We start from the raw sequence: 25,014 nt of genomic DNA, 5'->3' as shown, positions 1-25,014 counted from the left end.
GGCTTGCGCTCGTTGCGTAACCTTTTTATTATATAATCCCTAATGTGCATTCATGTCCAACGGGCTTAACCTAGCTTAGTAGAGTCTAGTGCACAAAGCCAGGGAGGAGGAAAAAAGGTCCAGCTTACATGTTCCGTACTCCCGATGAACTGCTTACGTCTCTGACGTCAGGGTTTTTATTACGGACCAGAAATAAGAACGTGACAAGTGTGCATAAAGTCTATTAAAGGAAACAAAAGAAATTCTTAGACATAGCGTATATATGTGGGCGAGACTTTTCACTGATGAATAATACGTTGTTTTCACCATCTATTCTGCCTACATCTTAATCTTTGGAAAGGGTGAAGGAAAGCGAGGGTGTAGACAGCAGTGAAAGAAAACCAGAATGACATTTCATGAAAAGGTGGCAAGATGGAGTGAGATTTTCTGAAAGATTTAATTAGCACTGTTGTTGCTGTGGAAAGAAAATAAACTCCACTCAAGTCTGAGAGACAAACCACAGACAGAATTATAAAAACGATAACATCCGTTCCCTTTTCTCTTCAGCAACACACATACCTATATTTGTGTGTGTGTGTGTGTGTGTGTGTGTACAGTATATATTACACACACCCCTGACCCATTCACAGTCTGACAGTGTGTGTGTGTGTGTGGGTTTGCTGGCCTGTCGGCTGCTGTCTCGTCTGTGTCCCGCTCTCTGCTGCTGTTATTTGGCTTGTTGAACACTGAATAGATCGGCACACCGAGGAGTTTGTTACTATAGTCACGGTGCTGGGGAAGGACCGTCGTGCCAAGCTAAACACCAGCCAAATCAAGACAGCAGCAAGCACCGTTTCTAAAGCGTGCTGGAAATATATTTGATTCAGTAATTAAACGAAAGACTTTTGTAGGCATTACAGAACACAGGCGATTACACTTCAAACCTTTATTAAAAGTTGTATTTACATTCTATAGAACACTTACATGGGTGTTAAATGAAATGCATTTTGGGTCAAAACTAAATAAAAACACTGGCAAACACAGGCCTAGGTCACTGTTGTAGCTTGTATGACATTTATCCATTGGCAAAGAAAAATCTTAACAGTCCAATTAGATACACGTAAAGATACAAAAAATAGAACCGAACTTCAGGGTCTCAGTTCCAGAGAGACTTCCAGCATGTTTCTTGTACAAAAAAAGGGGAGATGTGATGGGAATAGAACCTCCAGCCCCACCAGTTTGGTTCAGTCCGACTTCAGTCCGACAGTCTTTGCTTCCTCCGCTCCGTTACTTTTGAATTCTGAGGATCCGTTTTGTTCTGTGTCCGAGTTCTCCTTTTGCATCCCTTCATCCTCTTGTCCTCCTTCTTTGCCTGTCTCTGTCGTCTTTATTACTTCTCCTTCCTGAGCTTCTGCTTCACCTCCATCCTGAGCTTCTGCCTCACCTCCATCCTGAGCTTCTGCCTCACCTCCATCCTGAGCTTCTGCCTCACCTCCATCCTGAGCTTCTGCCTCACCTCCATCCTGAGCTTCTGCCTCACCTCCATCCTTCTTGCCCTGCTTGTCACGAAAGACCTCCACACCCACCATGCGCAAGTAGTGAAGACGCTCGTTCCGGGCCACGAAAGCCCTGATGGAGGTCTTTCCTCTCCAACCACACAGATCTATGGGGCACTGAGGAGTGCTGGGATCACTGAGAGTAGGGAGATTAAGAAAACAGAACACAAAGTTACAGTGACAGCGTGTGTGTGTGTGTGTGTGTGTGTGTGTGTGTGTGTTTGTGATGACAAAGCAGGGGGGAAATTATTGGGGAAAGGATAGAGAAATTAACAGGTTACTAAAGGGGGGTGGGGGGGCAAACAGGACATGACAGCACTGCTGCGGCTCCTCACCCTTTACTAAAAGTTACATAAATTTTAATTCAATTCCATTCAACTGAGCAATCCAGGGTTAAGGGCCTTGCTGTGGACCCGTGATGGACCTGGGATTTGAACTCGAGACCTTCAGCTCAGTGGTTCAACAATTTAACCACTAAGCTACCACCAGCCCTCGACAAATAATTTTACACCAGCATCAACCAATCCCAGCATCTCTGAACCTGTGTATTTGCAAGGGTATAAGGGCAGTTTTTACCCTCCGTATACCCTTTTACCCTTGTACCCTCCTGTAAAGGGTACAAACTAAACTATTGTGTACGAGGAGTGGAAGTGGTAGTAGAGATTGTAGTTTACAGATCTGGTGACCGTTGTAGTTCATTTGTGGGCTTTATGTGGACCGAAAAAAACCCCAGAAAATTTCTACACAAATCCAAACGTTGGCAGGTTTGCTTTTTGTTCAAGCACAAGAATCTCTTACAAAAATTGTATTTATTTCATTATTATTTTTTTTTACTTGAAATCACATTCCCCAGTGTTTTTAATGGATGATTTTAAACACACAAAGCTGCTCGCTGGGTAGAGAAAATGGGTTTGGACAAAATCGGTAGCTTTGACATTAGATTTTGTTTCCAGATTTCTGTCTATTCATTGTTAACTAGGATAAGTAGGTTCAACAGCATTAGCACGATTTCATTAAACCTTTTTTTTTTTTTTTAGTTCTGTGTAATTAATACCTTTCTTACTAGAAACTCGATCTAATCAGAACCTGCTGAAACACGCACAAGAATTCAGTGTTATCTAACCGAGCAGGATAAACGCATCTAGAGCACGCTGCAGCCGCCCGTGTTCAGCATTCTGTCTGTCTTTTATTCTAAGAAATATAGACGCTTTAGCAATTTCGGATCAGAATATATTATTAAAAGGTTTAAGTTTAAACCTAAACAGGTCTTTATCTAACTCGAAAGAGTAGACAAGTTGAAGTAGAAAAACGGATTAAAACTACAAAAATCTAGCCGCTTTAAAGGGAAGTGTCATTGTGTCAAAATAGAAGAGCCAATCAGGATAAATATTTAGACTATGCCAGATACAGGAGAGAAAACAATACCTATCTACAACAGCCAAATAGGAATTGGAGCTTAGCATACAATAGAATTAGGAAGAACTGGGCCAGATCGATTCACACAAATTGAGCAGCACCTAAAATGATGATCTGGTGAGAGTACTGATCCTTGAGGGACACCCATGTGTGACTAAGGTAAAAGAGGATTTACGTGAATCAATAAATAATGATACAAGCTCTAGCTCAAACATTTAGCCAGGATCACTTTGGTAAATTTTACCATACATTTATAAACATCCTGTACAGCTGCACTGAGATTGACCACGATATGAAGCCTGATGGTAACGGTGTCAGCAGGAAAAAGCAAAAAAACATTAGTGACTCTCAGGTGAGTGGTCACATGATTACAGCTGAATGTTACTCAAGGACTCTGTGCTTTTTCCTGCATGTCTGATAGTCCGGTGTAGTCAGAAACCACTGACGCAATCTGACGCATAACACTTATTCTACAGCTGAATTCAAAACGGCTCCCCTGTTCTGGCTCTGTATAAAGGGTGTTAAAAAAATTCAACTTTATGTAGTCAAATTTATGGCCAGAATATTTATGGCAAAAATAAATTGTGAAATTTATGGTGACTTTAAAGCATGACCGTGAATCTGATCATAGACGGTGAAATAGTGTTCAGTCCAAATAAGTTGGATATTAATCAAGCAGGACACACACACACACACACACACACACACACGACAGACAACGAGACGCTGTTTCTCCGAGTGTAATTATCACACGGGAGCGGCAGACGGTGGAGAGAGGAGACCATGTGATGAACAGCGCTGGGAACGATGCATAGATCTTAGTGTACAAACAAGAAGACTTTTATGAGACGAAAGTGGTAGCATCTGCCTCTCCTCCTCCCTCGCACACAAACACACACAAACAGCTGAAGATTCTTGGCAGCCTCCCTGAAGCCTCGACTATTTCAGTGTCTTGACTCCGGTGTCAATTATGGAAAAGAAATAAAGAGCTAGAATGATGCAAGGACTTACTTCAGATCGGGTTCATATCTTAGGACGATGCTGCCCATTTCTGCAAAATGAAAATAAAACAAATGTTGATTTGCACTTCAAAAAAAAAAAAAAAAAGAAAGAAAGAAAAAAGCTACGAGTCTCATTTATATTTCTGAGGTAACATTTTCAAGCACTGTAAAGTCAAGTAATGAATCTCTTCAAAACATGATCTTAAAGAATGTACAAATTTACACACAGAAAATACAGATTCAGAAGTATCTTAAAGGTGGGGTCTCTGTTGTTTGAGAAATGCTTCAGAAAACTGCGTCCTTTGCATGATTATGCTTGTGTGTCATTTTTGCTTGTTTGTTTATCTGCAATCGTATTGTTCTTCCCTTCAGCTATGATAAAGACACATTTCTTTCCATTAGTTGCCTGGGTTACGCATGCATGTGTGGGCGGAGCTATGGATACAGGGGTGGGACCCATTTGGGTTAGGGGCGTGTTTGTTTTGGTGATTTCAAATGTCAACATTGGCTTTCAAACAACGGAGACCCCACCTTTAATGCTTCGTGTCACACCACCCTGTATAAAGGCTGTCAATTTCTAAACCGAACAGAAAAATGACTGCACTAAAGACAAGCATTTATTTTACTATGCTATCGATTTTATTAACCATAAAAAAAAGCCAGGGATTAAACATTTCATTTTTCTAAATCAGTGGCATAAAGAAAGAGAATCGAGCACATTATTTCAGGTTACAATGCTAGCTATGTAGCTAATCTTGAACATTTTGTGTTTGCTATTGTTATTACTCATTCATTTGAGCAATATGGTGAATGTGACCAAAAAAAAAAATCACTCTAGGATATAAAAAGCTAGTGTACAGTAGAAATGCTAATCACAGGAAGCTGTCGTTTTTTTTTACACCGACATACAGTTCCGCTGAAAATCCCTCTGTGCTAGAAGACAAAAGCTACAAACGCAGATTATGACAGGGGAATGCATTTAGAAGTAGAAAGTAAATCCTTCAGAAGATTATTATTCCAAGCACGATAATGGAAATAATCCTTGATAAAAGACGACTTTCTAAGAATAAATTTACTTAAAGGTTAAATTCTCTGTGTGATGAATCTGATTAACCACAAAGACATTTTGTCATAACCTTGTTCCTCTAATAATTACCAGATCCGGTAAGTCTGGAGCTGATGGTAGATAAGGAGCTTTGAGGTATAGAGACACTCACCGAGTTTCTTGGCCTGGGCATGAGCATCATCAGTCAGTCTGCTGAGGAAAGGATTCTCCTCGGTTAAAAGGACCTTCACGTCCTCCAGGCTAATGGTGATGACACGTGCTCTGATGTAAGGACACAGAGTGTAGATACCCTAAAAATAAATAAATAAATAAATAAAATAAATAAATAAATAAAAGCTCAGGCTTCAGATTGGTGCAGAGGTTTTGGCCCAACGTCAGTGGAGAATTCATTCATTGGAGTTTTTATCCAAAAAAAAAATGACCCAAATTCCCATTTTAAGCACCAAGCAAGCAAGCCATACCAGTCCAGTAACAGTGTTGTTACACTTATTACCCAGGTTCCACATGAGCAAAGGACAGTGTCACCCAAATGAGGATGAGGTTCCCTTCTGAGCCTGGTTCCTCTCAAGGTTTCTCTCTCATATCATTCCAGGGAGTTTTTTTTTCTCCAAGGTGCCACAGTCACCTTGCTCATGAATGTTAGAGATAAAGAGTAACTATACACTTTTAAATATTTATTCTATTTTTCTATACTTTTGTAAAGCTGCTTTGAGACAATTTCCATTGTTAAAAGCGCTACACAAATAAATTGAATTCAGCGTTCGGATGCGTGGGCGGAGCTAAACGTCACAAACCCCCGAATTAACGTCTCTTACTGAAGTCTCTCACTTCTCTACATTCTCATTTTCAAACACTTTTCTCTCAAAGTAAAAATGACAAATGTAAACAATTTGAGCTTTAAACGACCATATTTCCAAATATTTTTTATATAACCGCAATAATGTTTCCTTGAGATATATTTCTTTAAACGTCTGGAGGGGTTTGCTTTGCGTTTTCATTTCAGATGAAAAGAATTGGCAAAAAAAGCATCTGATTATTTACTGGGAGGGCACGGTGGCTTAGAGGTTAGCACGTTCGCCTCACACCTCCAGGGTTGGGGGTTCGATTCCCGCCTCCACCTTGTGTGTGTGGAGTTTGCATGTTCTCCCCGTGCCTCGGGGGTTTCCTCTGGGTACTCCGGTTTCCTCCCCCGGTCCAAAGACATGCATGGTAGGTTGATTGGCATCTCTGGAAAATTGTCCGTAGTGTGTGAGTGCGTGAGTGAATGAGAGTGTGTGTGTGTGTGCCCTGTGATGGGTTGGCACTCCATCCAGGGTGTATCCTGCCTTGATGCCCGATGATGCCTGAGATAGGCACAGGCTCCCCGCGACCCGAGGTAGTTCGGATAAGCGGTAGAAGATGAATGAATGATTGTGCTAAACATTACTCTAATAACGTTTAGCTATTTACTCCCAATCATAACAAACCCATAATATCTCTGACAGACAAACACACAGTTCCCAAACCTCATCTGTAACACAGTCAGTGTATGTAACTATTTTAGGGGCTGTGATGTGGTTAGTGTGGTTGAGGTGTTGAATTATTAATGCTATCTGATTGGACTGTAATGAGAACCCTGGTCTGTTTACAATAAATAATGGACACTTCAAAGTTTCTTTATATTAAAAAAAAAATAGTTTAGATGCTGGCTTAACTGATGCTAAAAAAAAAAAGTTAGTTTTCATAACTGGGTTAATCTACAATGATGAATGTCATGACAATATCTACTATTCTATAACAAGGTTGTCTCCCTGGAGCCTAAACCAGCCGTGTTGATCAGCTTGGACAGGGATTGCAATGTCCCTAAATGATGTCCCTCAATCTTCTCATTGGCTTGTTTTATTTATCTTTATTTGCTATGACAGTTGGTGTGGTTTACAATGACAAATCCTGGATGTGGTTCCGCTATCTAGTGGAAACGAAGAAGAACTTGGATCACAATAACACGTTTGAATTGTGAGTGGTACTTTGGGACTTGTTCGATTCAATTCAACTTTATTTGTGTAGCGCTTTTAACGATTGAATAAAGAATAATATAAAGATTAATATAATACAAAAATCCAAGGTTAATATAAAATATATTCGAATGTGTTTGTATTTATCCCCAATGAGCAAGTCTGAGGTGAGGTGTAGGGAGTTATGTGATAAGTGACAGGCTTTATCACTCTGTTCAGAACAACAGTTCAACACAGATGTAGCATCGCTCATCCTTCGCTCTCGTCACTTGTATCGATGCTTCTCTGACTGAGAAACATAATACTTTAGCTGGATGTGTGAATATTATCTGACCTTTTACATGGAAATTTAAAGACTAGAGCTTGTGCTGGTCTTATCCATGAAAGGATCCTACATGTACTGAGTGTATAATGTTTTTAAGGCAGCCGGAACATCCACACATTCTAACATCAGACCACCAACTGATCCATCCATCCATCCATCCATCCAGCCAGCCACCCACCCATCCATTCATCCATCCATCAGACCAACCACCCATCCATCCATCAGACCAACCACCCATCCATCCATCCATCCATCCATCAGACCGACCACCCATCCATCCATCTATCCATCTGACCATCCATCCATCCATCTGACCATCCATCTGACCATCCATCCATCTGACCATCCATCCATCTGACCATCCATCCATCCATCTGACCATCCATCTGACCATCCATCCATCTGACCATCCATCCATCTGACCATCCATCCATCTGACCATCCATCCATCCATCTGACCATCCATCCATCCATTTGACCATCCATCCATCCATCTGACCATCCATCCATCCATCCATCTGACCATCCATCCATCCATCTGACCATCCATCCAACCATCTGACCATCCATCCATCCATCTGACCATCCATCCATCCATCTGACCATCCATCCATCCATCCATCTGACCATCCATCCATCCATCCATCTGACCATCCATCCATCCATCCATCCATCTGACCATCCATCCATCCATCCATCCATCTGACCATCCATCCATCCATCCATCCATCCATCCATCTGACCATCCATCCATCCATCCATCTGACCATCCATCCATCCATCCATCTGACCATCCATCCATCCATCCATCCATCTGACCATCCATCCATCCATCCATCTGACCATCCATCCCCTCAACCCTCCATCAATCAGACCATCCCTCAGCTGGGATTGTAGAATATTTTCTCAGTCTTTACTAAGATTCAGATATGAAGCTCAGCTTTGTTGTACCAAGCACCACAGGAAGGACATCTTTTGCTCAGCATTGAAATCTGTATACTTTCCTCTAACTTTATGTTCACATCCTACCTCCTGTGCCAGTCTGAAAGCACAGCCAAACTGCTCTCCATCATTATTCCGTGACCATGCTTTCACTCCCGTGTTGATCACCTGAGGAGGAAAACAGCTCCACATAAATCACAGAGGAACATTTCCGACTGAAGCTGCTGACATTTACAGACATGTGTGTGCGTGTGTGTGTGTGTGTCCTCTCCTGAATGATCTGTCTCAGTCTTATAAATGCCACCCAACCCATCCCACTCTCAGCAGATGGCAAGTCAAAGTGCTAGCACAGTGCCCAGAACACAGACGTAGCTGGAGCTGCTCTGAGGCCCATCTGCTCCAGTGCTACGCTCCATCACTTCTGCAGGTGAGGAGGCTTTCAGGGTTTGATTGATGTTAAATAATACTTCAGATCTTTGCCTTACCCTATTAATAAACTACAGATAATGTGTTTCATCCTTTTAGTGATGTTTGATGATGCAAAACCACTGTAGTCCTTAATTAATATTAAAGGGGCAGTCTGTATTTTTTTTAAAGCTGTCTGCTGCATGTGAGCTGGGTTTGAAATTGTTCCAGTCTTAGTGCATGTTAAATTATGTACAACTTGCAAGTTAGATATTAAAAAAAGAAACATAATTGAGCAGCAATAAACCAATGACTGGGGCAGAGCTTTTTTTTCTGGGCCAGAAATGAAGAAACTAACAAGATCCACTAAAATACTGTTATTCAAATGAATCATGAATATTCGAATTAAAGATTAGAACACAAACACACATATTGTATTGTGTATTGTAGTGTGTGTGCGCGCATGTGTGCGTTTGTGTGCGCTCACGTGTGTACATCTGTTCTCACCTTCATTCTCTCGCTGTTGTTAAGCAGGACGTTACGGAGCTCCTTGGACACCATGTACAAGTGTCTTTTTTTTCCGTCATGTGTCCTGGTCAAGACATTTAGCTTGGGAAAGTCTGGAGTGAGGTCGTAGAACGTTCTAGAACAAACCGAAACCAGTTAGTCAGGAAAAAAAAACAGATCTAAAACGAGAGACGCTCACTAACAGTGAATCTTTAAGTGTGCGTGAATCTGTTTAACACTGGCGAGGAGACGGAAGTCATTTAAATCTGTGGTCCGGTACTGGTCCGTGGATCAAATGGTACCGGGCCACCCAAGAAACATTAAATTATTTCCATTTTATTTACTGTGGTGTATTTCTCTCAGGTTTGTGCGACTTTCCATGGACGAGAGGTTAAGCGGGAGCTGAGAGACGTCACATAAAGCCGCACCAATACCGCGCATGCGCAAAATATCGTGATAGCGGGCCGGTTTTAGGTGACGTCTGGAGCTGAGCGGCTGCAAGCGGCAGTGGCGTTGTAGCTTTGGTGGAGAGAAGGTGTGTATCGCTCTTCTCTCTGTTCACCGGTACTTTCTCATGTTTAACAGTGCTTGGTGTACGTGTATATTGTGTTTGCTCAAATTTAACCCACAAATTAGCAAAAATGAGCACGAAACAGACGTCGTTAGAAAGTTTCCTTGGGAAAGGAACTTAAATCACTTAAATCCCTATTTCCATTTACATCCTATCTGTGTGAAGCGGGGTTTTCTGCAGTGACAGCAACCAAAACAAAACAACGGAATAAACTGGACATAAGCAACACACTTCGGGTGTCATTGTCTCCTATTGCCCCCAGATGGAACCGTCACGTTGCAAAGAAACAAGCTCAGGGTTCTCACTGATTTAGCGTTGTAGTGAGTTAAAATGTTTTATCACTTTATATTCATTTTCTGGTGTAACTATTTTATTTTGATGGCATGTTTAAATACAATTAAATTAAAATTATTAAATCAAAACAATATAAAATATAAACAATTAACGTCCCTCCCTCAGCGGGCCACGGTAAAATTATCAAACGATGACCGGTCCGTGGCGATAAAAAGGTTGGGGACCACTGATTTAAAATCAACCTGGAGCTGTGCCAAAAGTACCTTCTCCATGCGAAATTTAGCGATCTGAGGAGGATTCCTTTCGCGCTGTTTATATTATCAAGAGCAGCGAAAGGTGTTATTTATTCCTTACAAAAAAACACACCATATCAACAGTTCCACACGTTTACGTAGCACATCCGTCATGCAAGTCTCTGTGGAATTTGTTACTATAGACACGGTTATTTGATCTGAACGTGCGTTATGGCTAGAACTGCTGTCCCCTTCTGACCAATCAGCATCGAGAATTCAACATAGCAGAATTTTTACTGTGGCAGAGAAATTGCTACTGATGTAAATAAACAGCAGAATTAGTGCTCGTCACTCTGAGAACACCATCTCCAAAGTGAAGCATGGTGGTGGGAGCATCAGCTTCTACTGTTAAGATTGTAGTGTGTCTTCATGCCCAGTGCATAGATGTGTGGTGTATCATGTGTTGGTGTGCAGTATGAGTGTGTGTGTGTGTGTGTGTGTGTGGAGAAATGGGCAAGATGAAGAGTGCTCACTGGATAGGAGGGAAGACTGGGTCGTCCTCAGTCAGAAACACGAAGGGATCTTCTTTGAAGCCGAAGAGCTTCATCTTCTTTGAAGGCGGGGGTCTGGAACAGGAGAGCAGAGTTTTTTTTTTAGGACACACTATAAAGAGAGGCCATGAAAGAACCAAAACTGACACATAGGGTAGGGCCTCACCCACACACTCCGTCCTTCTTGGCCTCGGTCTCAGGGGTATTTTCCAGAACGGCGTCTCCCTCGGCTGCCGTCTCCGCCTCTCCCTCCTCGGGCTGCGCTTCCTCGCTGGCGGTGCTGGTGGCCTCTTTATTCCGAAGCTGGAGGAAGAAAAAAAAAAAAAGGTGCGAGGAGGTGGTATTGTTAGAAACACTCCAACAAGCTATTTTAAGGGCTCTAATTGGGCTGTGAAAAGCGAGTAAAAGATGAGATCGTAAATCAGAAGAGAACGGAAAGAAAGAAAACGAGACGAGAACGTTTAGCTGCTGCGTATAGCGCATATCTACAGATGCTGCCATGGAGTGCTAAAAGCAAGGACTACTATTTCCTTGCAAAAAGATTTCAATTTAAATCCCTGCTTTAGATCTCGGCTCTGAAGACGAGGCGTACTTTATTTGGCTCGAGAACCTTACAGCCCCAGGACTCATGGCTATAAAGTGATCTCAGGATGGAAAGGCAGCTTAAGGTTTTCTTTACAAGTCGAAGTCTAGAGAAACAGAGACGCTGTGTTAAACATCGCGTGCGCTAAAGCATGCCGCACGCCGAACACCACCCTAAAGAGAAATAGGATAACACGCAACAGCCTTTGTGTTGCATTGTGGGAGGAAGTCGTTACTATTCTAAACGAGTCACAATAAAATCCAGAAAACTGCTGCATGGAAGGAAACAGTGATCAGGCAAATACGGCACGTTAGCTGTGCTATTGCCTTGTTTTGGAAACAATTTTCCAGCTTTTACTTTACTAATGAAATGACTGATGAATGAATGGTACGATCTAAACATAGCCACATGCTTGAGTTGTATGTCCTTAAGGCATTGATGATGTACTAGAGAAATGGTTTCTGTGAAGGTGTACTTACTTTTGGATAGCGGCGGTTCCACGGCATGGGCGCCTTCTTCACCAGCACTGCCACGAAGAATCCACCGGTGTTCTGGTGATGGGGTAGAATCCTCATACTGCGCACACACACACACACACACACACACACACACACACACACACACAAATGTACACACTGGCGCAAGTCTATAATGGCAGGTTGACGTTAAACAGACTTGCATGCGTTCACATATAACTGAATCCAGTCTTATTTACTTCTTTGCCTACAGATAATCATTCATAATTTTCTAGAAGAAAATGTTTGGTGTTTACAAACCACATCTTACATGGAATGGGTCAAGTTATAGTCATTTTTAATAAAAGTAATTATTAACTTAATAATTAATTAATAATTAATTAACTTACAGCACTATGGAAGCATCCTTTATGTCAAAAAAAAAAATATATTTAAATATCAGATTTAGGTCTCGATATAAGGTAAACATCGCCCCCTGGTGGATGATTGTACATCACCTCGGAGCTCCTCTGATCTATGGTCCACTTGCTCTTTTTGTAAAGAAAAAGATGTACTTTTTTTTTGCATGTAGAAAAAAAAACATGCAAATACTGGGACATATTTCACACGGACGTCATGTAACGGAAGAGAATGTTCTTGTCTAGTTTCACACATCACTGTAAAATGTTCACTTTTCTTAGATGGTTGATTTATTTTTCCACATTTCATTCAGACAAACACCCAACCTTTAATCTTGCGTAACAAAAAATTGTTTTTTTAACCCAAACTTGAACTGGGTCACAGCAATAAAATTAATAATAATAAGAAGAAATTGAACAGAAAGAAGAAAAGCCACACTCCAGTCATGTGAGCTCACCATCTCTCCAGCTGCATGCTCTTCAGTTTCTCCGGGTCAGTGGGAGGGAACATGGAAGGTCTGATCTGAGTGTGACGACTCGACGGAACTTCAGACCAATTGGTGTACCACTGGCCTTCTCTGGTCATCACCTGGAGGATTATGAACATGGGGTCTGTGTTATTACGTCATATTATTGGGTTACTTTGCAAAGGATTCAATCAGAATTTAAAAGTATGTAACTAGAAACCATTAACGAGGGAGAATGTAGTGTGAAAGGGAAAAAAAAACAAAAAAAACCACTGCGATCGTGAAAGGTCCGAAAAAACCCACGGACTGTTAACAAGGCTGAATTTTTAGTTTCAGGAACTAAATTTAGCTGAGTGGAAAATGATCGTCATGTCGTATATTAAGTTTATTGGCATTTCAGCTTCATTTCATCTGAGATATGGGTTAGACGTTTAAACTATTTAAACAACATGATAGAACACAATATAATAAATAAGAACACTTTTTTTTAAATCACCTAAATGACCAAAAGAGCGATATTTTATATATAGAAAATCTATAAACACGATTCTTTAAATGTACATTTGATAGGAGTTATAAACGTTTTTTTGGGTCCGTCTGACTAAATAATGCAATTCAATGGCAAAAAAAAAACAAACATACTTCAGTTCAGTTCAGTCTTCTATATATCGCTATCTATCTATCTATCTATCTATCTATCTATCTATCTATCTATCTATCTATCTATGTATATAAAGGGTTGTTCCAGGTCACATGATTTACACTGAACTCTTTAACGAAGAAAATCAGCCTGATGTCAAAACTAGCTTCTAAATGAACCTTTCAAAGGCAGATGCTTATGTAATGAACATTTCCCTAGCTTAGCTTCAGCCTTAGATGCTCTATAATTCTGTCTTGAGACTATACAGTGCCTTGGAGCTCAAATAGTTTTACCGGATCGTTACCTTCCAGGATGTGATACCAGGCATGTACTTCAGTCCCGGCAGGTCAGCAGAGGCGTCAGCCAGCTCGAGGGCACCTGAGAGGGATAATGACCCAGAAATATGAATCAAAATGCAATAAGGTGGTAGAATCTGAGTAACGCTAATGCAAATGTTATTATAAATCAGGGCTTGTGAGAATGATTAGCTCACTAGTCGCTGTGGATAGCTGCTTTCCCAAAAGATCACGTTACTTCAAACTGCTGTGTGTCAGGACAGCGTAACAAACTCAGATCACATGTGCAGTCTGCCTTCTTCCACACACACGAGCTCAACTCTTTAGTAACAGCAAGTTTTTCCCTCATTCATTCTCATTTGTTCTTGATTGGCTTATAGCTACAGTACGATCTTCTCTCATCAATTTGTAAGAGGTCGGTTAAAAGCGCGGTGCACGATGTTTGAAATACGCTTCAGAAAACGGAGTCGGGCCGACTAACAAAACAAACGTGTAGCCAATAAGCAGAAAGGGGCGTGTCTTGTCGATATGCGGCGGAGAGAGTGTTCAGTGCGCATGTCTGACATTAGCCTCTGCTGTTACCCCTGCCTCGGGTTGCAGGTGTTCCGCGTGAAACGGAGCTAAACCTTTCACGATACAACACACAGTACTACAAATACAAATTTATATTACCATAGTATTACTCATTGAGTTCATTTATTGATAACAATATCCCCTCGGCCAACTGCCCCAGCAGATTCGGCCATAATAGTTGCCTGGGTTGCGTATGTATGTGTGGGGCGGAGCTATCAAAACAGGGGTGACACCCATTTGGGTTAGGGGCGTGTTTGTTTTGGTGATTTCAAACATCAACATTGGCTTTCAAACATCGTGCACCGCACCTTTAAGCTGAGAAAGGAAAACAAATGTGGGGGAAAAATGGAGTGTTGTAGAAATGATAACTACTCAGTTGTTTTTGGATTTAAATGAGCAGCACCATCATTTCAAGCCCTGAGTAAATAAGACACTTGCGACGTGAGCTCAGGGCTGCTGTACCTTCGCTCTTCTCCAGCAGGGAGGCGATCACCGCTTCATCTTCAATGGGGTTCAGAGAGCAGGTGGAGTAAACCATCCGCCCACCGACAGCCAGCTGCTCCACTCCACGCACCGCAATCCTCAACTGTAGGCTGACACAGACACAGACACACGCACACAGAATACAAATGATATTGAGCTCAAAGGGGTTTTTGTGCATAAACAAATATTCCCACGTGCATACACACACACTCACTCTGACACACACACTCTCTCTCTCTGTCTCAAAAGCACACACTCGTACAAACTCTCAAAACTAAAATTTTTCTATCATTTAGAAGCTGATTTTAAAAAAAACTTTTACATGGATATTTGCCATTTAACGGTCGCTCACCCATGGAGCTGGAGGCTGTTGCTGGTCGTCCACTTCTTCCAAACATCAATGTTCTTTCGCATCGTTCCGTCTCCGCTGTGGACACACAGGTGAGGTTTGGTTAACACACCGCAGCTTCCAATTGATTCATTCCCTAGAACAGCAGTTACAGTACACACGATGCTACCACCACCATGCTACAGTGAGACTGCATTTTCAGCTCGATGGTCTCTAATAGGGGGCACGGTGGCTTAGTGGTTAGCACGTTCGCCTCACACCTCCAGGGTTGGGGGTTCGATTCCCGCCTCCACCTTGTGTGTGTGGAGTTTGCATGTTCTCCCCGTGCCTCGGGGGTTTCCTCCGGGTACTCCGGTTTCCTCCCCAGTCCAAAGACATGCATGGTAGGTTGATTGGCATCTCTGGAAAATTGTCCCTAGTGAGTGAATGAATGAGAGTGTGTGTGTGCCCTGTGATGGGTTGGCACTCCGTCCAGGGTGTATCCTGCCTTGATGCCCAATGATGCCAATGAGGCTCCCCGTGACCCGAGGTAGTTCGGATAAGCGGTAGAAGATGAATGAATGAATGAATGAATGGTCTCTAATAAGGATCCTCCCCTAAAACAGCACACTACTAAGTTTTGCTTCTTACACAGCCCTTATTCCTTATCAGCTACTGTGTTTGCATTTGTGAATTACAAAGAATAAGTAGTCATTAAACCAATTCACATTACAGAGGCGCATTCCAGATGAGCATCACTTTAAATTATCATCATTCATTTAAAAACCAAGAAGGCTTTCTGGACGGGTCACGGCTATGTCAAACATTCAGAGAGAGGAAACCAAGACACACACACACACACACACACACACCATCATGCTCAAAGAACGTCTGTTACTAAAATGGGACGGGGAGAAAAAAAAAACCCAAACTGTACATTTTCTCTAACTGAAAGCCATAATCATACCATCACTAGTCCACCTCAACCATCTCAGTCACACTTAAAAGTTCGGGCAGTTGTGACAGACTGGCCACACGGCTTGTGTACCGCGTTTGCCCCCTTTTGAGGCACCAAACGGGCCGTGGTGTGTAGAACTGCGGGGTTGGAGACCCACAAAACCGAGAGCACACACTGAGATGCGATAGGAAAGTGAATGCTGGGGTCACAGCTTTCAAAAATGCAGAGGGTAGAAATGGTTCTGTGTGGATGTGGATGTGGATGTGGATGTGAAGTGTATAAAAATACAAATCTCATGGTTAGGTCAAGCTACTTTTGTGCAAAGACGTGCACTTCGCCGGAGTGAAGCATCATCATAGCCTCATGTCTCCAACAGCCAGGTCTTAAACAGTAACCCTTCCTGTTTTCTCAAGTGTCGAACATGCCTCCAACAGCTTCCAAGTGCTCTAAATTTAACGCCCGTAAGCGAATTCTTGGCCAGAGGGCACTGATGTCAGGATGCCAAGCGGTGAAAATGAACTGTGTAGGCTTTATACTTGAGCTAACTTATAAAAGATGCCAACGATTGCGGTGGACATTTGGCTTAAAATAGTCATTTCGTTTGAAAACCCAAAACGCAAACAAATACAGACACACCCTCTAAAAACACATGCAAGCGTGCTGCAAAGGTTTTAATGATGGCTCTGCGATTCTGTGAGTACACACAGCAGCAAAACAAACTTTCAAACAATGAAGCACGAGACAGCCGTCGGACTAAAAAAAAAGTGACTACTTAAACAATTTCTCCAAGGTTTATTGTGGAAAAAAGATTAATAAAAAGAATTAAAGCTGCAAGAAGCATCATCAGGGCCCAAGCACTCAGATTCTCTTAGCAACACATTCACAGACACACTACAATTGTTGCTATAACTTGCCATATTTTAAAGCCATTGAATTTAAAGCCATTTAAAGCATTATTGATATGTAGTTTCACTCGTAGTGTGCCTGTTTGGATCATGGACAATGGTTTAACTTTCTGATTGGAGGAGAAACGACTTGCTGCTGAAACGACTGCTAATTCGGTGCTCGGTCTTGTTGCCTTTTGCTACTCAGATATTTACACTGGTGTCACGATGATGTGAGACAAACTGGTGAATATCATACAAAAGGATTATCTATAATGCCAGTTAAATGCAAGTTTTGTGCCACTGTGCAAAGTCCTTGCAGGGATGCAGCAGACCTTCCTGTTTGACGGTTCATTGGCTCATTACATAGTAGCAGTAGTATTAAAGATGCCCTGCCACACGTATTTCATTACTTTTGTGGTAATGTCTGAAGTTTACCATGGAGTCTGTAACATTTTATTGTGGGAAAAAATGCCTTGGTTACCTTGTTTCAAGCCATTCTAGTGTGGTATAGAAAGCCTGCAGGAAGACTCAGCTCGATTTGCGCCAGTTCTCATGAATATTCAAATGAGCTATGCTGCTTGGCTCCGATTGGCTAACCGCTAGGATATGAGAGCATGACTATTCATTCACCCAGCGCAATAAGTAGCCTAGGCTAGAGGACATTTGTTTACAATCACCTTGAATTGCGGCAGAACGGCTTCTTCACAAGCCCGTTGACGTTCAGCCATCCTTGTTGTATAGGAACCTCACTGAGCTACACGAATTCTGGGGGCGCGGTCTCAAGTGGGAGAGCTCATGAATAGTAATGAGCTCGATCATTTCTACGTCACACTGACCAGCTTTTCCAACTGACCTGATTTCTCCACTTATTTCTTTTAAGTGGCTAGAACTGACCGGGGAGGTAACAGTTCGTTTTCACATTCACGACACAACACAAACACATATGGACCTAACACATATCAAAAAATACAAGTAAAAACGGTTTTGTGTGGAAGGGCACCTTTAAATTAACAGTAAGGTGCCCACACAAAAATGGCTACAAAAGTGAGTACACCCCTAAGTGAAAATGTCCAAATTGGGCCCAATTAGCCATTTTCTCTCCCCGGTGTCATGTGACTCGTTAGTGTTACAAGGTCTCAGGTAAATTTGGTGTTATCGCTCTCACCTCTCATACCGGTCAATGGAAGTTCAACATGGCACCTCATGGCAAAGAGAATCTGCAAAAATAATTGTTGCTCTACATAAAGAAGGCGTAGGCTATAAAAAGATTCCCGGAACCCTGAAACTGAGCTGCAGCACAGTGGTCAAGACCATACAGCGGTTTAACAGGACAGGTTCCACTCAGAACAAGCCTCACCATGGTAACTTCATCGACCAAAGAAGTTGAGTGCACGTGGTCAACGTCATATCCAGAGGTTGTGTTTGGGAAATAGAAGTATGAATGCTGCCAGTATATGGGGTGAGAATTGTTTTGTTATTCTGAATAAATATACTATGATCCACAAATAAATATAAAGAGTTTCACAAATATTTTTTTAAATCAACAAATGCACAATAAGCAAACAAATAGCAAACCGTAAATATGTTACAAATTTCACAAAAAGAAACGAAATTCACAAATAAATAAAATGGGATTTGCAAATAAAAAAAATATTTATAAATATATATTTAATTGTATTTATTTGTGAATGGCTTCCTGCTCATTTGTGAATCGCGTTCTGTGCATTTGAAACATTTCTAACGTCAAGACGTGCACAAGAATCCGCAAATAGGTGGACTCCGCCCACCGTCTACTCCAGCCAATCGGACAACGGTCTCGTGGCGCTGACCAATCGTGGCTGTCGTTCCAGAAGAAAGCCTCTTCTAAAGATGATGCACAATAAAGCCCGCAAACAGTTTGCTAAGACAAACAGACAAAGGACATGGATTACTGGAACCATGTCCTGTTGTCTGATGAACCAAAATAAACTTATTTAGTTCAGATGGTGTCAAGCGTGTGTGGCGGCAACCAGGTGAGGAGTAAAAAGGACAAGTGTACTGTATGTTGTCTACAGTCAAGCATGGTGGTGGGAGTGTCATGGTCTGGGGCTGCATGAGTGCTGCCGGCACTGGGGGGCTACAGTTCATTGAGGGAACCATGAATGCCAACATGTACTGTGACATCAGAGCATGATCCCCTCCCTTCAGGGACTGGGTCGCAGTGCAGTATTCCAACATAACCCCAAAAGCACCTACAAGACGACCACTGCCTTGCTAAAGAAGCTGAGGGTAAAGGTGATTGACTGGCCAAGCACGTCTCCAGACCTAAACCTTCACACAAATCTGTGGGGCATCCTCAAACGGAAGGTGGAGAAATACAAGGTATCTAACATCCACCAGCTCCGTGATGTCGTCATGGAGGAGTGCAAGAGGAATCCGGCGGCAACCTGTGACGCTCTGGTGAACTTCATGCCCAAGAGGGTCAAGGCAGTGCTGGAAAATAATGGTGGCCACACAAAATATTGACACTTTGGGCCCAATTTGGACATTTTTACTTAGGGGTGTATTCACTTTTGTGGCCAGCGGTTTAGACATTAATGGCTGTGTGTTGAGTTATTTTGAGGGGACAGTAAATTTACACTGTTATACAAGCTGTACACTCACTGTGTCATTTCTTCAGTGTTGTCACATGAAATGATCTAATACAATATTTACAAAAATGTGAGGCGTGTACTCACTTCTGTGAGATACTGTAACAATAGGATGCTTATACACATCTGGTGTTTGGCCCCCTAATGACTTGGATAACGGTGGGGTGAAGATAAAAAACTGGCCCCAGGGGATCCCTGGAACTTGAGTGGTTTGACATGTGAGACTAGCTGGGTGTTGGTGGTCTGCTGTTTTGCCCCCTCTCTTGTTGACAGATCCTGGGATGCCACAGAGAACAAATGTTCTACTCTGAGCTGATATTTTATGAAGTTGCCAGAACATGAGAATTTCCCCAAATATTAAAAATGATCTTTTAAAAATAACTTTATAATAATTCAGATCATTTAATTATCACGATCCCTTCCTTAGATTCAGTATATTAAAAAAAATCTTAGAAAATGTCATTATAATCAAATTGTGACTAGCGCAAGGAATAAGCAAACTAAGCAGCTGCACAATGAGCCGTGTTGATCAAACTATGGCTCCAACTCAGTCATTAGAGGCTCGAGTAACCGGCCTGAAATTGTACAAGTCAACACGTGGGAGCTAATGGTTTCTGCATGTTCTCTCACTCACACTCACTCATCTTCTACCGCTTATCCGAACTACCTCGGGTCACGGGGAGCCTGTGCCTATCTCAGACGTCATCGGGCATCAAGGCAGGATACACCCTGGACGGAGTGCCAACCCATCACAGGGCACACACACACACTCTCATTCACTCACGCAATCACACACTAGGGACAATTTTCCAGAGATGCCAATCAACCTACCATGCATGTCTTTGGACCGGGGGAGGAAACCGGAGTACCCGGAGGAAACCCCCGAGGCACGGGGAGAACATGCAAACTTCACACACACAAGGCGGAGGCGGGAATCGAACCCCCAACCCTGGAGGTGTGAGGCGAACGTGCTAACCACTAAGCCACCGTGTCCCCCGGTTTCTGCATGTTGAAAAGATTCATTTGGTGCATTTACCCATGCTAAATAATCCATCATTATGGGTGGAAATGGTGTTAAAAGGGAGGGAAGCACAAATATGTGTAGGACTGTGGCTTCACACTCCTGGAGGGTCAGCGACCGATTTAACAAACAAAGCCGGTCTGTAAAACAGTTTGGATTTAAAGTGCCTACTAAAATAATGAGAATTTGAAGGTAAAGAAAGTAAAACGACATTTGTATCATATTTGCTGTCTGAGACCTACATTTTTGTTATTAACTTGCCGTAAACACTCAGTATATCAAATATCATATGTATAAACATACAATTCTTTTCCTTTGTATTTTGCTGAAAGGCTCAGTAAACATTTTAATTACAATAAAAAGAATTTTCTGTTAATTGTGTCAGGCTTTGTAAGGTTAAAAATGACAAAAAATACAAATGTTAATATTTAATATATTTAAATGGTGATTGAGATGATTGATGAAATATGTAATCGATGTCGGTCCAGTGAGGAGCATGGGGGTAAAAAGGATGGTGTGGAGGTGTATGTGAGGGTGTGTGCGCATGTGTGCGCATGTGTGTGTGTGTGTTTATTCCCTCTCACCTGCAGGGGACATCACACAGCACTCGGTCGTAGAACAGGACGTCCTTCTTTCCGTCGTTCTCCACTTGCAGGCGTGGGATGCAGGAAGCATCGTGGTTCACCACCATGATACACGGACTGTTCAGCCTCTTCGCCTGGTGCACCAGCAGGTAACAGCGCTTATTATCCACGTCGTTTGCGATAACAAAGCCCTCTGTGAGGGAGGAGGTCGAAGGGTAAAGTCTCGTTCAGTTTTTTTTTCCTTTATTTAAAACTTTTATTCATTAATTCAGTTCTTTCTGACATAATAAAAGCTAAGGTCTTTACCAGGAAAAGGCACATTCATATCAGAATGGAGCATCTCTATCAGCTGAGCGGTCTTGGAGCCTGGAGCAGCACACATATCCAAGATCTGATCGAACACAAACATGATCATGTTTAAATACATGCCGCAAACACAAAACAAAGCAAACGGTGAACGGTACCTTGTGATGAGGTTCGATTTTCAGCAGCAGAGGAGGAATCATACTGACCGCCTCCTGGCGGCTGATATTTCCCTGAGAAGTAAAGAGGAATTGATTATAAGCTTAACAAGGAATTAACGACAACAAATCAAACTAGATTTGTAAAGTTCGTCACGACAAACTTTGATGTTGGCTTTGACGATGCAAGTATTCGCAAAGGCCGGTGCTTTTTGGCGGCGAGTGGACATAAGGGTCAATGTTACTTTTGGAAGCAAGTAAACAGAAAGCTTGTTCATGTTGTGCAAATGTTTTATTTTCATGTGACATCACATGACGTCATCAGAACACCCGTGAGGAAGTTCCCCTCATTGTTCTGAGTGTTTTGATACGTCACATGTCAATGTTGTAAAAAGTTTTTTGATTTTGCATATTTTGGGGCGGGGCCCCCATATTTTGGGGCGGGTTTGTTCAGAGTATCACCCTAATGGAGCTGGCCGAGTTTGGTGTAAATAGTTCGAAAGCTTGCCAAGTTATAAACCTCCAAAGTTTATAATGGGAGTCTATGGGAAAAAAGGCCACTTTGAGACCCGGTACCGGAAGTACCGGTACTCGGATCGCTTAGAAAAGTAAGAGCAACAAACTTCAGACCAGGGTCTATAACATATCCGAATTTGGTGCCTGTGGCTCAAAAGCCCTAGGAGGAGTTACTCTTGATAAATTTTTGTCTAAGCTTAAATAGTAAAACAGAATGTTGGCTTCTACAAAGCGACATAACAAGTGCCATCTGTGAGGTCTGATATTGTGATGATGAAATCAGGTACAGCCCTCGAACACTAATAATAACCTTTATAATCAGGAAGTAACAAGCAAACAAGAAGCCAATGGCAACGTTTACCATGATGCTCCCACTGACATGCTTCACAGTGAGCAGTGTTAGGGTTCTCGCAAACATTAACATGTTCTTCATCAGACCACTGTTGTTAACACACTTTTGCCATTTTAAGGTATTATTGTGGGATGCATTCAGCTTCAGTGATGACACACCACATTATAAACAACAGGGACGAGAACGAGACAGTTTTACTCACAGATTCCGTCTCGCTCACTAAAAACTGGTGGAACTTCTCCAGAAGTGGAGACTTGCGCAAGATCTTCCTGCTCATGTTGGTATGCCAAGCCAATTCATCTGGGTACCTGAGACATTGAGAACCTCATTTACATTTCACACACACTATACAAACACAGTGGAATTAAAAAAAATATTCATAAATAAAAAAACACGACTTTGCAACACTTACCAGCTTAAAGCCTGAGGAGCTTCAATCTTCTGTCCTTCAATCTCCAGGTCCTGTATTTCTTTGAAGTATTTCTCTTTCAAGGTGTGCAGGATCTCTTTGGCGTGACTATTTAACATAAGAAAAAATAAATATTTAAAATTAATTAATTAATTAATTTAATGGGGGGCACGGTGGCTTAGTGGTTAGCACGTTCGCCTCACACCGCCAGGGTCGGGGTTCGATTCCCACCTCCGCCTTGTGTGTGTGGAGTTTGCATGTTCTCCCCGTGCCTCGGGGGTTTCCTCCGGGTACTCCGGTTTCCTCCCCCGGTCCAAAGACATGCATGGTAGGTTGATTGGCATCTCTGGAAAATTGTCCGTAGTGTGTGATTGTGTGAGTGAATGAGAGTGTGTGTGTGTGTGTGTGTGCCCTGTGATGGGTTGGCATTCCGTCCAGGGTGTATCCTGCCTTGATGCCCAATGATGCCTGAGATAGGCACAGGCTCCCCGTGACCCGGGGTAGTTCAGATAAGTGGTAGAAAATGAATGAATGAAATTAATTTAATTTATATTAAAAATAAACTGAATTATCGTTTTAGATAAACAGTTTTCAGATGTTGAACTTGGTGTCTTGAATGATCTGCTCACGGACAGACACTTGAGACAAATAGTGGTTTCATCTCAAATAACTTTCCACTGTGCAGTGCACTTCGTTTACGTATAGTCATGATTTTTTGGCATTTTTTGTTTAGGAATCTCGAGTGACAATTCTTGGTAATAACCAAAGGAAAAGCTGCAAAGTTTTCTAACACTAGAAATAATCATGTGCTGCCTTTATTGATCTTACAGAAACACCAACAATAACTTTTTAGATATTGTCATATTTTATCACTCAGTGGTTGAATCATGTGATTTTTAATATCCATCTATTCCATTTCTTTAGCACTTATCCAACACAGGGTCAGAGGGAGCCTGGAGTATATCCCAGAGGACTCTGGACAGGATGTTCTCCACCTTGTGCCCAATCACATAGCACGCACACACACACACACACACACTATGGACAATTTTGAGATACGACTCCACCTACAATGAATATCATCCACTGAGGAAGAAAACCTTTTTTAAAGCATCCAATTACAACTGCAAGATCAGCGAGTTAAAGCCTTAGAGAAGACAGGACTCCTTCACGGTGGTGGTGAGGAAGTCTAAGTAGAACATCTGAACAAACTTTGTGGGTCATCTAGCTCAAAATTCACCTTTTGTAGCCAGTGATGCGGATGGTGGCAGGCAGCGGCTCTCTCATAGCATCCATAAATTCTTCAAACTCTCCCTCGGGAACGATCTTCAGCTCCTGGTAGTACTGCTCGAACAGCTTGTTCTCCTTGATAATTTCAGCATAGCCTGCACCCCAACCCTGAGATCAAAACATAGCAAAGGAGGGAACAAATTAACAACACAAAAACAAAGGTTCAGACAAATGTTCGACTACAGTGGAATGTAAGGAATGTTACTAATTTTACTAGTTTTAATGAAGCACATGGACACTATAGCACACACATACACCCACTGACTGACTCACTGAATGACTCTCTCTCACTGACAGACGGACTCACTCACTGACAGACTGACTGACGGACTCACTCACTCACTGACAGACAGACTCACTGACTCACTGACAGACTGACTGACGGACTCACTCACTCACTGACAGACGGACTCACTCACTCACTGACAGACTGACAGACGGACTCACTCACTCACTGACAGACTGACTGACGGACTCACTCACTCACTGACAGACTGACTGACGGACTCACTCACTCACTGACAGACTGACTCACTCACTCACTGACAGACTGACTGACGGACTCACTCACTCACTGACAGACTGACTGACGGACTCACTCACTCACTCACTGACAGACAGACTGACTGACGGACTCACTCACTCACTGACAGACTCACTCACTCACTGACAGACTGACTCACTGAATGACTGACTGACTCACTGAATGACTGACTGACTCACTGAATGACTGACTGACTCACTGAATGACTGACTGACTCACTCACTGAATGACTGACTGACTCACTCACTGAATGAGACTGACTCACTCACTGAATGACT

General features: G+C 42.3%; 1 protein-coding gene across 1 annotated transcript in view; it reads right to left on the bottom strand.

Annotated features, from left to right (window-relative positions):
• Window positions 1–910: 910 nt before the first annotated feature.
• nsun2 (NOP2/Sun RNA methyltransferase 2) overlaps window positions 911–25,014 on the bottom strand; it is a 25,868-nt gene continuing 1,764 nt past the window's right edge. Inside the window, exons 2-19 of the mRNA XM_060865628.1 lie at window positions 24,143–24,300; window positions 22,906–23,010; window positions 22,696–22,801; window positions 21,629–21,700; window positions 21,471–21,555; window positions 21,165–21,357; window positions 15,109–15,183; window positions 14,736–14,866; window positions 13,709–13,782; window positions 12,756–12,886; window positions 11,903–11,999; window positions 11,007–11,143; window positions 10,823–10,915; window positions 9,192–9,327; window positions 8,367–8,447; window positions 5,170–5,308; window positions 3,963–4,002; window positions 911–1,671 (exon numbers count right to left, since the gene is read on the bottom strand). Coding sequence (XP_060721611.1) covers window positions 1,224–1,671; window positions 3,963–4,002; window positions 5,170–5,308; window positions 8,367–8,447; window positions 9,192–9,327; window positions 10,823–10,915; window positions 11,007–11,143; window positions 11,903–11,999; window positions 12,756–12,886; window positions 13,709–13,782; window positions 14,736–14,866; window positions 15,109–15,183; window positions 21,165–21,357; window positions 21,471–21,555; window positions 21,629–21,700; window positions 22,696–22,801; window positions 22,906–23,010; window positions 24,143–24,300 — 2,301 coding nt within the window. The 3' untranslated portion in view covers window positions 911–1,223. The remainder of the gene's footprint in view (window positions 1,672–3,962; window positions 4,003–5,169; window positions 5,309–8,366; window positions 8,448–9,191; window positions 9,328–10,822; window positions 10,916–11,006; window positions 11,144–11,902; window positions 12,000–12,755; window positions 12,887–13,708; window positions 13,783–14,735; window positions 14,867–15,108; window positions 15,184–21,164; window positions 21,358–21,470; window positions 21,556–21,628; window positions 21,701–22,695; window positions 22,802–22,905; window positions 23,011–24,142; window positions 24,301–25,014) is intronic.

This window comes from Tachysurus vachellii, chromosome 3 (assembly GCF_030014155.1).
Source record: "Tachysurus vachellii isolate PV-2020 chromosome 3, HZAU_Pvac_v1, whole genome shotgun sequence".
NCBI classification, from domain to species: Eukaryota; Metazoa; Chordata; class Actinopteri; order Siluriformes; family Bagridae; genus Tachysurus; species Tachysurus vachellii.
This window is presented reverse-complemented; position numbering and strand designations above follow the sequence as displayed.